The sequence below is a fragment of the Rattus norvegicus genome, chromosome 15 (assembly GCF_036323735.1).
Source record: "Rattus norvegicus strain BN/NHsdMcwi chromosome 15, GRCr8, whole genome shotgun sequence".
Classification (NCBI taxonomy): domain Eukaryota; kingdom Metazoa; phylum Chordata; class Mammalia; order Rodentia; family Muridae; genus Rattus; species Rattus norvegicus.
In genome coordinates, this window is record NC_086033.1 from 17016554 (window position 1) to 17032290 (window position 15737).

The 15737-nt window shown below is 41.5% G+C and overlaps 1 protein-coding gene across 8 annotated transcripts in view; it reads left to right on the forward strand.

Annotated features, from left to right (window-relative positions):
* Fhit (fragile histidine triad diadenosine triphosphatase) overlaps window positions 1–15737 on the forward strand; it is a 1507501-nt gene that overhangs the window by 651153 nt on the left and 840611 nt on the right. Inside the window, exon 1 of one of the 8 annotated variants that reach the window (XM_063274604.1) lies at window positions 2692–2964. In XM_063274604.1, the coding sequence (XP_063130674.1) occupies window positions 2935–2964 (30 nt within the window). In that variant the 5' untranslated portion in view covers window positions 2692–2934. 8 annotated transcript variants of the gene reach the window in all.

A 15737-nucleotide genomic window follows, 5' to 3' on the forward strand; every position in this document is an offset into this window, starting at 1 on the left:
AAACAATCATTTAATTTGACAGTGTCTTGACAGAACTTTTCACATCCCACATACCCCACCTTAGGGGTGTCATCTGCAAATACAACTCATGCTGTTTTCTTCAGCTTGTGGCTGGGATGAAGGCTGAGTGTTCGAGTTCACTTCTCCTCCAGAGGAGGCTGCTTTCTAGTGGGAAGCATTCTGGTGAGGGCAGAAACTCAGCTCATCGAATACATATACTCGATGTGTGGAATTCTGTTCTGTTAAAATATGTCCGCTAATGAAGTCCTTACCTCCAGGGGAGAAAGCGTCTCCTGGTCCCTTGGTTGTCCCGATAGTCTGCTTGAGAGGCTTCGCTAGTCAGACAGCTCCGACAACCGTGAGGATTACCTTGTTTTAATCAAATGAATCTCCATCTTGGCTGCACATTAGAAAACCAGAGTGTTATTAAAATACCCTAGTGTCCAGCCTTTAAATACCCCATTGTCCAGCTTATCTCTGTCTGAGGGTGAGAGCTTAGCACCAGTGTTTGAAGTCCTCATTGCAGTCTTACTTTCAAGGTGCAGCCTACAGCCAAGGTTGAGAATCCCCACTGGACACCCTTAGGTTTTCAAACTGACTTTTGTTTTTAAACACACTAAGCAGAGATCCTGCTGTCCTGTTACTATGGTGTTTGCTCTTCTTAGGCGTACTTAAGTGCAGCATCCATTGTCCGCTGCTTGTATTGCAGTCTCCTCTCCAGGGAAATTTACTGATGCGATCTTGTTCTATTAGCTTAATAAAGAGAAATCTTTCAGAAGGCAAGAGACAACGATGATAAGAAACACATCTTTGATTCTTCTGAGAGAAGAATCCCATTGTAAACCCTACTGAGAGATTCTGCTTAGAACCACCTCATGGCTAAGCTCTCCAGGTCCAGGTGGTTTTACCTTCAATGATGCCTTTAAATAGGACATCGTTTGTTGTAAGGCAACGTCTTCTGTGTACTTACTAATAGTGATTCATATGTTCATGCTGATAAATCGTCCTCTCATTAATGCACTGCTCCTTGTGTATGACTCATTATAGATATTTTCTTAATCTAATCTTTTGCCGAAGAAGGAATTGTTATAGTTTCAGTGAGTTGGAGACAGTTGAAGGAAGGTTAATTAATTTCGTTATCTATAAAATGGGAGTGATAAGATTACCCACCTGCTAAAGTTGTTAAGAACAGTGGGAGAGACTAGGGTAAAACAACCAAGTACCTGGCACTTGGTAAGTAGCGGAACGTTGTTGGTAACGATGTGGTACTGCCATGGTATTGGAATAGCATCAGAAACAAGAGGGCTGCCACCAAGCTTTCTGGGTTAATGTCTTATCTTAACTACCTGCCGGCCCTGTAATGCTTGACAACCTACTCCACCTCTTTAAACATTCATTTCCTCACCTGAAAATTTATCCTTAGCTGCCTTTGCCCAGGATAGGGAGGGTCGCATGTATTTAATGGACTTAGCATTACTTCTGACATTTGGTGAGCACCTGGGAGACTTCCTTAGAAGTGCAGCCTTGGAGCCCTCAGTCCAGTCTCAGAGAAACAGAGGCTGCTGTTTAGAAAGACCCCAGGCTTAAATGTGGACATTTGAGCAAAGCTCTTCTAATTAGTAAATGGCAAAAATGTAGGAAGCTTGACCTGTGTTCCTGACATACATCCCGGGCAGGCCTCCCTCGTCAGCCTCCATTTCACCGGTGGCCTCACCTGACTGATTCAAATTGTCTCCCATGATGAGCATGCTGCAGGGAAGTAGCAATTGGCCTTTGCCGCCAGTATGTTGTCAAAATGAAACTCAAACTCAGGGCTCTTTAATCCTTAATCCAGAATTATTTTATACTATACTTCCCTGCCATGGTAATATTTTTCAGCAGCACACACAAATGTATAATATAGTCAGTTTTGTGTTTCAAGAGGAAGGTAGAAAATACTAACCAGACAAACAAACTCCTGTTCAATATTAAAATGAAGTTAACACAAGTAGGCAGCTAAAACTGTTACTATCATAGTCCTGAGGCAATTATTATTAGAATAATGTATGTATTATGATTTTTAATAAGCCAGTGATGATCAACACATTTCTTTATTTAAAAAGATCTCTTATGAACTTTACTGAGCTCTGAAATCCAATTCTTTTAAGTTTTTATTCAAACAGTTTAAAAAAAAACAATTTATCTCTTTCTCTGTGCATACGTGTATGTGTGTGATGTTTGCACATGCATGTGCAGGTTCACATGTCTATGCAGAGGCATGTGTCTATACTTGAGGGACAGGGGATGGCATCTGGTGTGGCTTTATTTCCTTAACACAGGGTCTTTCACTCCACCAGAGGCTCACCAGTTCAGCTCGTCTGGCTGGCCTGTTCTCACATTCCTTGGCTTTGTCTGTCTGTACCCTAGCACTGGATTTACAGACACATACAGCCATTCCTGACTATTCACACGGATGCTATGGAAGCAAAATCATGCATGCATAGTAAGTACTCTTAACCTCTGAGATATCTTCTCTGGTCAGAGCAATGTTTTTAACCAAGGTTTTATGGGGCTCGGAGACAAAATTGTCATTGAGATGACCACTGAATCCACTACACAGCACTTTGGAAAAAACTGACTGGAAACAAAAGCAAATCACAAACATTTGTATACTTTTATATTTTTATATTCTTACAATGGTTCTCCTGTGAAACTTTAAATTTTAGAGCTGAAATAAGCCTCAAGATAGCACGTGACCTAGCTTCTGTTTCCTGGGGAAGGGGAGATAGAGAAAGATGTGGTCTGTCTAGAGCAGAAATAAAACCCCCATCCTAATACCTCTAAATTTTATCTGAGGCATTGTATCTCCTGTTGAAAACGGCTGCTAGACATTTTCTGAGTCATTACTCAAATGACTCATGCTCTATTTAGTGTGTGTGTGTGTGTGTGGGATACATGGAGAAGGGACCAGATCCAATCTACAGAGTAAGTGACTAGCCAGGATGTCTTGTATTTCCTTACCTGGGCTGTTAATTTTGCTAGACATCCTTGGATGTCAATGTTCCTCTGAAGTGTCTGGTTAACATTATGATGCCTCTTCCTCTTCTGAAGGATACACTAAGACCTTTTTCCAAAAGAGTGTCTTCCCACATTTTCAATTTATCCTAAACCATAGTACTAGCTTAGCTAATGCAACATGCACTGTCAGTTTTTTGTGTGTATATACAAGTGTGAGTATATGTATGAATATGTATGAATACATTTATGTTTACCTATGTGTCAGCCTGTATATGTATGCTTATATGTTTAGGTATATGTATGTATATGCATATAATGTATATGTACACAGGAGTTTTGCTTAATCAAACTGTAAGCCCTGGCTTTAACTGTGTCCAAGAAAGATCAGTGCTTCCTTTGGGCATTAACCTTGTCAGGAGGTTTAATATACATATATACTCCCTGCTTTGCTGTAAGAGACAAGATGAAAGATAACTACAGATTCAGAGAAGGCAAACTAAGAAGCTATATGTCTTAGCTACTGCTCTATTGGTGTGATGAAGCAACATAACCAAGGCAACAGAAAGCTTTTAATTGGGAACTTGTAGTTCCATAGTGTTAGAAGGCCCATGATGGTGGCCAGCTTTGACAGGCAGGCATGGCATTGAAGTAGTAGCTGAAAGTTTATGTCCAATCCACAGGCTCAGAGGGGAAAGTGGGAGAGAGGAAAAGAGACAGGGAGGGAAAGAGAGAGGGAAGGAGGGAGGGAATGAGGTAGAAAGAAACACACACAGAGAGAGAGAGAGAGAATAGAAGAACAGAAGCTAACTGGAAATAGACTCAACGACCTCAAAGCCCATGCCAGTGACACACCTCCTCCCCCAAACCCAATCTTTCCCAAATAGTTAATGAACTGTAAACCAGACATTCAAATATATGAACCAATGGGGGGGCACATTCTTATTCAAACCACCATACTATGCTAGTATATCTTCAAATAATATTGAATTTTATATCATAGAATTGTTTTCTTTCATTTGAAAACATAATACATTTAATTGTAATTAGTTTTATGTCAAAGGAAATATTGTCAGGAAAAAAAAAAGCCTAGGATCTTTTCCCTAGGAATTAGTTCTTCCAAGTAGTGAAAATGAAAATTAGAAGCATGTCTTTTTAAGTGCAGACACACACATAAATTTCTTATATCTCCCTTCAGTTGTGGCAGAGTATAACAAATATTTCATTATTTTAGAATATTGGCATGCAAATCAATAAGACCCACTTTCCTTTTGTGTCAGTTGCTGTATTTTATATTAACTTTTGAGCTTGTCTTTTCTTGTTTTCAATGCCCATCTCATAAAGAAAAAAAAATGTATTTCAGCAAGACACAGCGGAACACACCAATAATCTAGCACTTGGGAAACTAAGGTATGAGACCTGGAGTTTGAGTCCAGCCTTTGATGTAGAGCAAGACTGCCTCAAACAAATGTGATTTCCTTAGCTAATAAGTTGTTTTCCAGTAAACAAAATTACTCAGGGGCTGTCAAGATGACTCAGTGGGAAAGAATTTTTTCAGTAAAAGTATGAGGACTGAGTTTGAATCCACAGTACCCACAGAAAAAGCTATAGTACACCTGTCACCCCAGACCAGCAGATTTCGGGGAATGCCTGCTAAGTTTTGCACATATGCACACATGCACACATGCACATGTGCATACATGTACACATCCACATAAATCTTTTAAGATGAAGGGGTTTTTTTTTGTTGTTGTTGTGCCATGTTTGCACTATGGGCTAAATAACAGGGCAGATGGTGCCCTGTCAACTGGATGCTTTAAGAGGACAGTGATCCTCTGTGGCTTTCTGTGTGGTTAAATGTCTGCTTTCTGTGCTGGCCTCCCATAAGAAAGTTGGCAGATAGGTTGGTCCTTTTCGGTCCTTTTTCCTGCAGTGTCTACAGCCGAGCTGGAGCATGCTGTGAGTTAAGCAGAGTTGGTCTTAGGTCTTTGGGAGTTTAAAGTGAGCCTTTAACCTGTGCAGAGATCACTATGAAGCCAGGCTCACCTGGAAGCCCTGAAGGAAGTAAATTCTTGTTGGCCAATATAGGGAAGTGAGAAGGGAAGATTGAAGCATGTTTTCATAGCAGCTAATGAGGCATCTAATGAGTCAAATGTCTCTCTGAAGCTCACCTCATTAAGACAGCATCTTGTTGTCATAAATGTCCTGGAGTGGCTGGACAATTACACATATAGTCACTTAATTGAAAGAACTGATATGATTGCCAAGCAAAATCAAATATTCAGGGAAATCTCTTAGCATCAGTGTCTCCTAAGTGTGCAAATAAATGCCTTAGGAACAGCTCGAGTGAGCTGGACTATGCTTCTCTTTTTTCTTACAAATCCAATTTTTGAATAATTCGAAAGCAGATTCTGCCATCCAATTAAATGCCCCATTGACTACATTTTCATCAAGAGATTTATTACCAGCTCTCGTATTTGGTATACTTTCAATAAACATACTCCTGCTGCTTCCAACTGAGTATTTCTGGGTTAGATAGTCAATGGGAAGTCATAAGTTCTAAATAGTTTCTCTTATTTTTGACCCAAAACAGAGCATGAGGCAAACATTTGTATTTATATAAATTAAGGAGACAAGAATCTGGGTTAGTTCTAGAACTGGAGTAGCCTGTATACTTGAATTTTATACTCCTGCAGAAATGTATCTCTTGCCTTTGAACTATGAGAGTGTTTCCTAACAGTAGTCAGAACCTTGTGCCAAACTCTGTGTTTCTGGTAAGGGAACAACAATATGTACTTGTGGAGTGAGTGAATGAATCAGTAAGTCAATTCTTGGGCCAATATTTTTCCTCTACCTATTTCCTTTCCTTCTTTATTTTTGGAAGACAGCATGAACCTCTATTTTAGTATATGGAACTACAATTCGGGTACGCAGCTATCTCTGTCACTATATAAAAACTGTGTGTGTGTGTGTGTGTGTGTGTGTGTGTGTGTGTGTGTGTGAATCCATCCATATATGGATACAAATATGTAATTAGACCCAGAGGCTATGGGAAATGAGAACTATATAGGCTTTTTTCAAACTCTCCAGCTGCCTGGTAAATGTGTATTAATAGAATAGGTTCCAGAGGGATCGGTTTTCACCAGGCATCGTCTCTGTTCATAGAAAGCCCTTTTCCCATTACTTTTCTATTTTAAGTCTATCCCCTTGCCCCAGCTGATTGAACCTTTCTGAAATGTGCCAGGCAGAGGATCTCACCTCTCCTCTCAGCTTGCAAATAATAACGTCTTCACATTTTCATGGCCTTTTCTGAAACAGAGACCTTTCATTTATCCTTCACCCACAATGGAAATAAATTGACTAACGTCACAGCCTCCTGTTTGGCCACAGAACTTTTGAAACAAAGAGCTTCTTTTCTGATGGGGCAAAAGAACAGCTTGTCCCAGATTTCCTTAGGCTCCAAGGGCTTGGGGCAAAGCAATTGTTTCATCATTACATGCTATGGAATCCTAAAGAATCACCAGCTTTCATTTCTTCCCTGTTTGCTTGTGTTTTTCCCTGGAGCCCTCCCAGGCACTGGACCCTTGGTGTTTAGTAATCACTGTGCCCTCCTGGGGGTACTTCTTCATTGTTTCTTCACTGTTCCCTCATATTTCCTATCTCCCTATCTCTTTTCCCTTCAGAAATTTTCTGTCCCTCACCTTCTACTTCTTACATTGGCTTAAATTTTGGTTTTGCCTATTAGATTCTTTTGTAACCTTTCTTGAATTTGTTCCTCCACAGTTTCATTCATGTATAAAGTGTGTTCTGATTATTGTCCCTCCCACCTTCTCTAATCTGCCTCTCTCTCCTATGACCCTGACCTCCATACTGCTCCCTTGTCCTACCCACGTGTCCTTTTCTTTCTTTGTTTTTGAAATCCTCTGAGCTTAACAATGATATGACTATGGGTTTAAAATTATTTATGAAAAGGCTGATAGGCTCCTCAGTAGATGTATAACCAAAATATTAACTTTTGATCTTGCAGAATCTATCAGTAGCCCATAGTTGAGCTGGGAAGGATAATACACATCCTGTTTTGTGATGGATGAGCAACTTGCTTCCAAATTATTGGCTCTGTATGTCTTTGCATCAAAGAATTACCATGTACAAGTTCCCTTCTGGCATATGTTATTTCCCTGAAGCCACTTGCTCTCTAATGATATTAATTTTCCTTGGTGTTGCCATCTTCCTATTTTTTTTATTCTTTCAAAAGGAAATCTTATTTGATTAAAATAAGTATTGAGGCTTTCCTCTTTGTTGGGTAAGCCTAATTCTATACCCTCTCATAGAGCCTCCTTGCTACTGGTTCCAGCCCCTGAGCCTTCCTAGACATCATAACAAGTGGCTCTTCCTTGGGTACCTCTTTCAGATGTTTATGGGTAAAAAATGTCAGTCTGCTGTTTGTTATTGGCAGCTGGACCTCAGCCCACACTTCAGTTTCTCCATCTCAGCATGTGCTGAACCTAGACATAACTCTCCATGCCAAGAACACTCTCTTCGCTGATCTGTGTCAGTGCACACATGACTCATAGGCACTGCCTAAGTAGCCTCCTGTCTACTGGCTCCAGCAATTCCTATTGAGCTTTCTTCTTATTCTAAGACCATTCACTGCCATGTCTGATATACTAAGATGTAAATCGTTTGGCAGACTGTGTTCCCCCATTTGTCCTCTCATTTGTTTGTTCTCAATTCAAATGACCCTACCCATCCTTTTGGAGCTATCAGGATGACATGGCAGCAGGCGGGTGTACCTAACCTCAGGAAGCTTACAGTCCACTGTTGACACATGCACATGAATAAGGGGAACACAGGGTCAAGAGGAAGGTAAATAAATCAGAGATACAAGGCTTTACCTAAGAGGAGGAGGGGATCTGAGGTGGAGGGAATGAAAAGAATTGAGCAAGGTCACTTTTAGTTGGTAAAGCTTTGTTTTAAACCCAGGATTGGGATGTGGGGAGCCGAGTCTGCAGCCACACATACTGGATTCAAAGTGGATAATGGTGTGGTCCACTAACCTGCTCTCCAAGCCTGGGCTCTTCTCAGTTCTTATGTTGCCATCTTCCCCAGTCTGTGTTGCTGGGGGTACTAGGAGGAGAGCACAGAGCTTACCCATGCACTAACGCATTCTTTTCTACTATGGCTGACAGCCTGCAGTGGAAGAGAACCAGTCCCCATGTGACAGTTAGATGATATCAGCTTATTAGGAAGACTGAAGTTCTCTTCTGCCATAGCCCCACTAGTAAAAGAAGTTAGAAATGAACTCAAAGAGAAGCTTGAGAACAATTTTATTAGAGTTCAGAGAACAACAGGACAGGTGAGATTTGCAAGATCTACACCCCAGCACCCATGAGGACGAGAGAGAGAGAGAGAGAGAGAGAGAGAGAGAGAGAGAGAGAGAGAGAGAACATATCATCTTAATAGAGATGGACAGGCAGCCACATGGCAAAAAGAAAGGGGGCTTCAGAGAAAGAGTGGAAAACCGAGGGTGCAAGGAAACCATTCTTAACCTTTGTCTAATATCAGTAAAAGGAATAAAAAATAAAAATAAAAGACAGTAAGTCATACTTTTCTGAGTCCTAGAAACCAGCCCCGTGATGCCATATCCTCTCTTTCTACACAGGCAGCAAGTGTCTCAGTGAGTACACTTTCTGGGAAGGACAGGTACAGTATCTCACTGATGGAGTAATTATTCCTCTAGTCTCCTTTACAGTAGTCTAGAAGGCCAGATCTGTCTACCCAGGGCTAGAGACAGAACTTAGAACAAAGATACCTTCACCTTTTTATGTGATAATGTCAATTCCAAAGCTGATTTTTCCCTGTCCTGTGTTACCTGGAGATGGGAAGTGGGGTCTAAAGCTTTAGCTAGCCTGAGTCTACTGTACAAAGTTTCTATAGCAGTTTTTTCTGGGCCCTGCTCCAGATCACTGGGGCAAGAGTAGTGAAGAACCAGGCTGTTTCCATTTTTGTCTTAAAAGCCATCTTGTAGTAAAGACAAACTAAGTTTATTCCTGTTTATGATTTAAACCTGTTCCTCAAGGATTGGACTCTGTAACCTTAAGGACAAATGGTTCTGTTCTATGTATTTCAGGAACCGCACCATATCTTTGTTTCAAAAGTTGTATATAATAACATACCTTTGTTTCAAAGGGGTTGTTATGACCACATTGTTATGTCCAGGTTGCAACCAGGACTCTGTTTTCTTATGCTTACGCTCGGCTCCTGGAACCCAGCTTATTTTGCCTGCAAAATCCTCCATTCTGGAAACCCTCTACCCCTGAGCTATAAAAGCCTTGTGTCTTCCTCACTTCCAACGCTGATCTCTTGAACCCAGCCCCAGGGGGAGACAGCCTGTACACATCAATTAAAAGGCTTGCTTTAATACATTGCTTGCTTTAATCAATTTGCCGTGACGATTTGGGTTCCTGGTGGAGACGTCAGGGAGGGAAGGGAGGAGCTAAAGATTTCTGAGCTAAATCAAAAGCTTAAGTCGCAAAGTGCCTCAGCAGAGAACGGGAGAGCAGGAAGAGGCTGACGGTTACCCCTAACTTCCTCACTCAGCTTGCTCCCTCCTGGCAAGCATTGTTCAGTTAGGACGGAGAACAACATAGTGAAAAGCTCACAAACACGCACGTGCACAGAATGGATCACCAGGAAATGTGAGACTCTCTGTAGTGGCTTTGCCCCACCCCCACTCTAGCCTTTGATTGCTGCAGCAGCTGACCTTTGATCTCACTTCCTGAAAGCCACAGCAAAGGGCTGCCTTCCAGTGCTGTCTGCTTCCCGCCTCCTGTGGATCAGTGCCTCTGCTTGGGAAACACAGGTACGCCTTAGTTCCTAAAGTACAAAAGTCCACTCAGGAGGCTGCTGGACACTAATGTTGGAGGCAGACCTCTTCTGCAATTAATAGTTCTCCTTTCTCTGCTCATGTTGGGGCTTTGTTTTGAACACTAGAGATAGAGAGAAAAGCACATGTGCTCCTCAGCGGAAGTTCAAACCGCAAAGATGCATACTACTGCAGAGGAAGCTAAAGACCATGGCAGGACGGCCACAGATGCTCTTGGGACTTGCCCTGGTGGTTTCCCAGTGAAACGTGGCAACATCCTGACTTAGGTTTCTGTCATCAGTGTGGTTCAGGCAGAGGTACAGCTTTGTACTAGGACCTCACCTCAGACAGAATCAGAAGCTATTGCTAACGTTATGAAAAAAGGGTGTCAGGACTAGCCAGAATGAGAAGGAGTTGAAGACTGTATTAAAGATATTTTAATATACCATTTTGGTGGCCTAGAATTATGTCTTAGGAGATCACTTAGAAACCTTGTCTTGAAGGCTGGAGAAAGGTCCAAGTGCTAATGAGCTTACAGCCTTGGCAGTGAGCCTGAGTTTACTTGTGGAATGGTGATCACTTGTGGAATGGTGATCACTTGTGGAATGGTGATCACTTGTAGCTCTAGCTCCAGACAATCCAATGTCCTCTTCTGGCCTCCAGCAGTACCGTCATACACCCACATGCACACACTCACACACTTAAATATTTTTTAATAGTTAAGGAACACTTTTCTCTTTTACCTCTATCTCGATAAGTGAGATTGTAGGGTGACTTTGGCGGTGCATTAGCTGTGCTTAGGCTAGAGAAGGCGAAAGCTAGATACACTAGTATTGTGCAGTGTCACAGAAGGTTCGAGTACAGCCCTTTTCCTGTAGATGAGGTTCTAGAGAGACTCCTAGGAAATTGCAGGTTTATAAGCAGGAAGAGGAAGAGCCCTCAGGCTGTAGTTAATTATGTTGGAATTCCTGCTTCTCTGCTGGGGAAGGCTGCTGTCTCATCCTCCCAGGTAAAGTTCTTATCTCATGGCTCTATAACTTTCCCCATCTTTGTATCCTCCCTCCTCTGCCATTCAAGAACTCTGTGCGAATGAGTTACCATCCCCCAGTGCAACCTCATGTGCTCTAACATGAGGCAAGAGTGCTGAAGAATTTGAGCCTTGGCCTGGAGTAGTTTCTGGTGTGTGTCCGAGAGCCTGGTCCTCAGGAACTTTGGAACTTGACCAATTTGTTTTCCTTTGGGGACATCATGTGGTCACAAACTGGAGAATAGAAGTTCTAGTCCTTGTCTCGCTGTCACAAGAATGAACTGAAATGCTAGTTGAGCATCCATCTGTCCCCTTAGAAGCAATGTCACTGTGGTATTTGAAGAACATTGCTGACTACCTGTGTGTTTGTCTATCCAAGAACCTATTTTCCTTGCAGACCTAGGAAAGAGGCAGAATTAGGCTTTTTCCACAGTAGGTTATGACAGGGACTTTTGACCTGGATCAACACAAATGCTAAACAGGATCCTATATCTCACTTTAAAGATGCTATCTTTTCCATCCATGGGTTGTTAGGCTTTGTTGTATGTTCCAGAACATAAATGGCAGGAGTGGTGTGTAAGGGCTGGAAGAAGCCACAGGGTACGAAAGAGACAGCTGATGGAATTCATAGTCAGGCGGCAGGGCAGCATGTAGGTTGTGTATGTGTAATCTTTTTGACAGTGTTGACTGTGGACTTTATCAAGTTTCTCTTCTATATTTTAGTTATCATATATTATAATTATAAATTCCCTTATTGATAGGCATGCCTAAAGGCTAGTGTGCAATGGTATATCCAATAAAGAGAAAAAGTATCACTTATGAAATGCAAAGTGAATCTAGCCTAAAATTTTTGTTTAGAATAATTAAGATCTCTCTCTCTCTCTCTCTCTCTCTCTCTCTCTCTCTCTCCCCGTGTGTGTGTGTGTGTCTGTGTGTGTGTGTGTGTGCAGAAAGATACCACTTCAGAGTGCATTAAAATTAGAGGAGGTTTATTTGCATATATTTTTTGGAAATTGTTAGCCTAGTTAGTAGTGATGATTGTGTTGTTTTGTGCTATTGATTCCAAATGACCATAATTTAAAAAACAAACAAACACCAGAAACCTATGCACCATAAACCACAAAAGGGACTTGCAAGTCATATTGAATATTCAGCAGAAGATAGTCACTTGATTTGCTCTCTTGCAAACAATTCTTTGGTTGGAAGTTGAGGAGAGAGCTTCGTTGGTAAGAACCTAAGTACAAACCCCCAAACCCACATTAAAAAACTCAGTGTAGTGGCATATGCTTTAAAATCTCAGTGTTGTCGAGGTAGAGACACATGGATCCCCAGGCTCCTTGCCATCTAGCCAAGTCTACTTGTCAAGATCAAGACCCATGCTGGTCAGGGACCTTACCTCAAAAAAAGAGGTTGGCACTTGAGAAACTATGTTGGAAGTTTACTTCTGGGTTTCACATGGAAGAACACGTGTGTGTACTCCCACACAAACACACACATGGAGGAGAGAGAGAGAGAGAGAGAGAGAGAGAGAAACAGAGAGCCATCTAGTTAGAGAAATGCTACAGGTTATACTCTGCAGTTGTAAGCCAATTTTAATACAATAGACCTTCCATAAATCCCGTAAGAAGAAACCCACATGATCAGCTGATCTCATTTAGTCCCAGTGCTATTTGAACATGTGATCCTTTCTTTAAGTAACGTCTGTTAAATCTTCCATAGCAAACTTGGTCTAAGCATTCAATTTAGAAATGAGAAGCAAAGAGCAAAGGAATGCTGTGTCCCAGTTTACTAGATGGCGAGTCTCTTATCCTCTGTGCTGTAAATCAAACATGATTATCTTAAACTAGGAGGGGATGCTAAGAAAAGAGAGTTCTTTCTCTAATGGACTTTACCTGGGAACTCCTGGTAACTTGCTTTCTGATGTTTTCTGCATTTTGTATTAAAAAAAAAAACAAAACCTCCTTTCAGCCCAAGGTACTTAATAGTATTTCTTATTGGGTAACTATATGGTTCCATTGTAATTATAATTGTCTTTTTTTTTCAAACCCTAAGCTTTCTCTCTTCCATCTAAAGCCTGCTTTCCTTTCCTTTCCACCCCCAGGACTCTACAGCAGCAGAAATGCCACTGTCCTTTGTTCTTCATCTTGAACATACCCCAGGGGACAACTTTGGCGATCTGCTTTTTATTCTCAGAGTATATGCAAATTCCAGCATACTGTAAAATTTTCTCACATTCTCCTCAGAAGCCTAAAGACTTCTGCATAATCTGTTCCTTAAAAGAAAATTAATTGATATTAATTAATCTTTTTCCCCTGGATGACATTTTTTTCTTGATCTCTATGTTGGTAATACATCATTCAGTGTTCTTTAATAACAGCTTGTGATCCCGCCGCTTATTCGCTGGAGTTATTAAGTGCCCAAAGTGTTTCTGCTCAGGATGTACCTTACAGAGAAAAATTGCAGGTCTTGCTTGCCAGTCTTCTGCAAGCTACAGCAGCCACTAAGCGTCCTGAGTTCTTTGGGATGGGTGCCCCTTTGTCTTTCTTCTTGTTTGACAGTAATTGTGAATTCATCGCGGTTCGGTCCAAGAAATATTTGTCAAAACAAGCACAAGGATGTTGAGGGGATTTGTTGGTTTGTTTTTTAATGGAGGTGTGAATTCTGGTGTCAAAGAGTTGTCACTGTGCTGCGTGAAGCTCAGCTACGAAGGCTGTTCTGGCTAGCGACTGTTGTGGTAGAGAGCGCTGGAGATCGTTAGCGCTGTAGTGCATAAGACTCTCAGTGGGAGTGGACACCACAAAGGAACCATACATCACTAGCCACCTGAAGACCAGCCAGGAGCTTTGAAGAAGACCGGCAAGCTTGGAAACGCCTGGAATCGTTATTTCCCACCTCTTCTAGTCTCTCCTTCCCCACCACTCTTGTGCGCATCTTAGATGTGCAGAGTACTCCATCCATGAAGATGTGATCATGATGAGCATTTGATCATTGTCACCCAGATTGGACAAGTTACAGCATCTTTCTAGGATGTACTTCTCTTTCTCATTAACTTCAATACAGTTTTCCTTGAAATCTCCTTGTGGTTATTGTAACTTAGACCCATCTTCATGTTGGACAATTTCCATATCTTTATTTCTATTTATTTCTCACCCAGTGCTTATAGCATTGCTCCTAAAACTTACTTGACCCTTGAGATCACCTAGGGAGCTTCACAAATTCCAGACACCTAAGTCTCGCCAGCAGACTATGATGTAATTGATGAAAGCCAATAGAGTTCACTCTGAAATTCTCAAAAAGACCCCAGGCAACAGTGAAAATGTCCTAAAATCAGTTGAGGTGATGGCTACACAACTGTCACAACATATTAAAATCCCTTGAAATCATGCGTGCTAGTGACCTGATAATATAAGATGTTACATTTTAAAACATGCAGGTTGGCCTGATGCTGTTTGCCTATAGGAGGCTGAGGCAGAGGAACTAAAGTCCCAGTCCAGCCTGGGCTGCATAGAAATACCAGATGAGCAAGCAAAATTTCCAAGAGAACTAAATTTGTAAGCATCTCAGCCAGGCAAATAGGGACACCTGGAGCTAGAAACCAACATTAGTCTTCAAACCATAAAATAGTCCTACAGGTTCATTACGTCACAGACATGCTCTTGGAAAAGTAGTGATGCACAGTGATGCTTCCCTGCCTCTTCTCCCCTTCACTCCCCCCACTTATCTTCCCCTTTTGAGTCCTCATTCCCCTTCTCTTCCTTTTCTCTTCTTACCCTCCCTCATTCTTTCTCTTGCTCCCTTTCTCCCTCCTTCCCTTCTTTCATTTGAAAGCAGAGTTGGAGTTTATTAAACAACTATTTTAATACAGGTTTAAACATGGGCATTAAGAGAAATAGGTAGGTAGGTAGATAGATAGATGATAGATAATACTTAAAAGGTAAGGGAGGGCAGCTCAGAAAACACCCTAGCAGGGCTCCTCAAGACCAACAATTACAGGATTTTCCTTATGTCTTCTCAAAGAGTCTCATCATGGCGCATGAGGTAAACAGTGAATCCAATGTGTGCAATAATTGGCTTGGAATAAAATTCTTTGGGAATAAAATTCCAGTCTTTTCTTAGAATGCTGGAAGGAACTGGATTAGTTTTCTTAGGTGACCAGGATATTGCCAGAAGCAAATAGAAAGAGAGAAATGCTGGTATTAACATTATAAATTCAGAGGCAACTAACTGTTCTATATCCTAGAACCTAAAAATAAAATTCTATTTAAAAAAAATATTGCCTGGAATTCTACCTTGCCCTTTGTCAACTTTCTGCTGAATATGGTAGGAAATGCATACAAAAATAGTTCTGTTAGAATAGGAGACACATTTGGATTTCAGTCCCAGAATAGGGAGAACGTGGTGCTGGGGAAGGCCTGGCTTTACCTGCCATGGAAGATACAGAATGGAGCAGATGTTTGAAAGGAAAGAATGGATCTCTGTGATGAGTCTTCTGAAAGTGTCCTGTAGATGACTGGAGTGGCATGGAGACTCTTCTGAGGATGCTTCATCGCATGTGTAGGTGTTAGCAGCTGACCTCGGAAGAGTTTCTCCTTTTGTGAATGGAGAGCAAGTTCAAAAAGAGGAGCTCAGCTTACAGCTGAGGAAGAACTCTTTAGAAGTGGCCCTTCTGGAGACTTCAGTTGACTTCCAGGGACGAGGTTTTTAGTTCTTTTTGCTTCAGGAGTTAGGTGTTGTTTAAGTGTTGACAAGTCTGGCAATGGTCTACCTGTACTTTCCCACCTTTGACTACATATCTTGGAGACTCAAAGTTCTAATTTTTAAACCAGGGACTTTCTGAACTTGTCATGAATT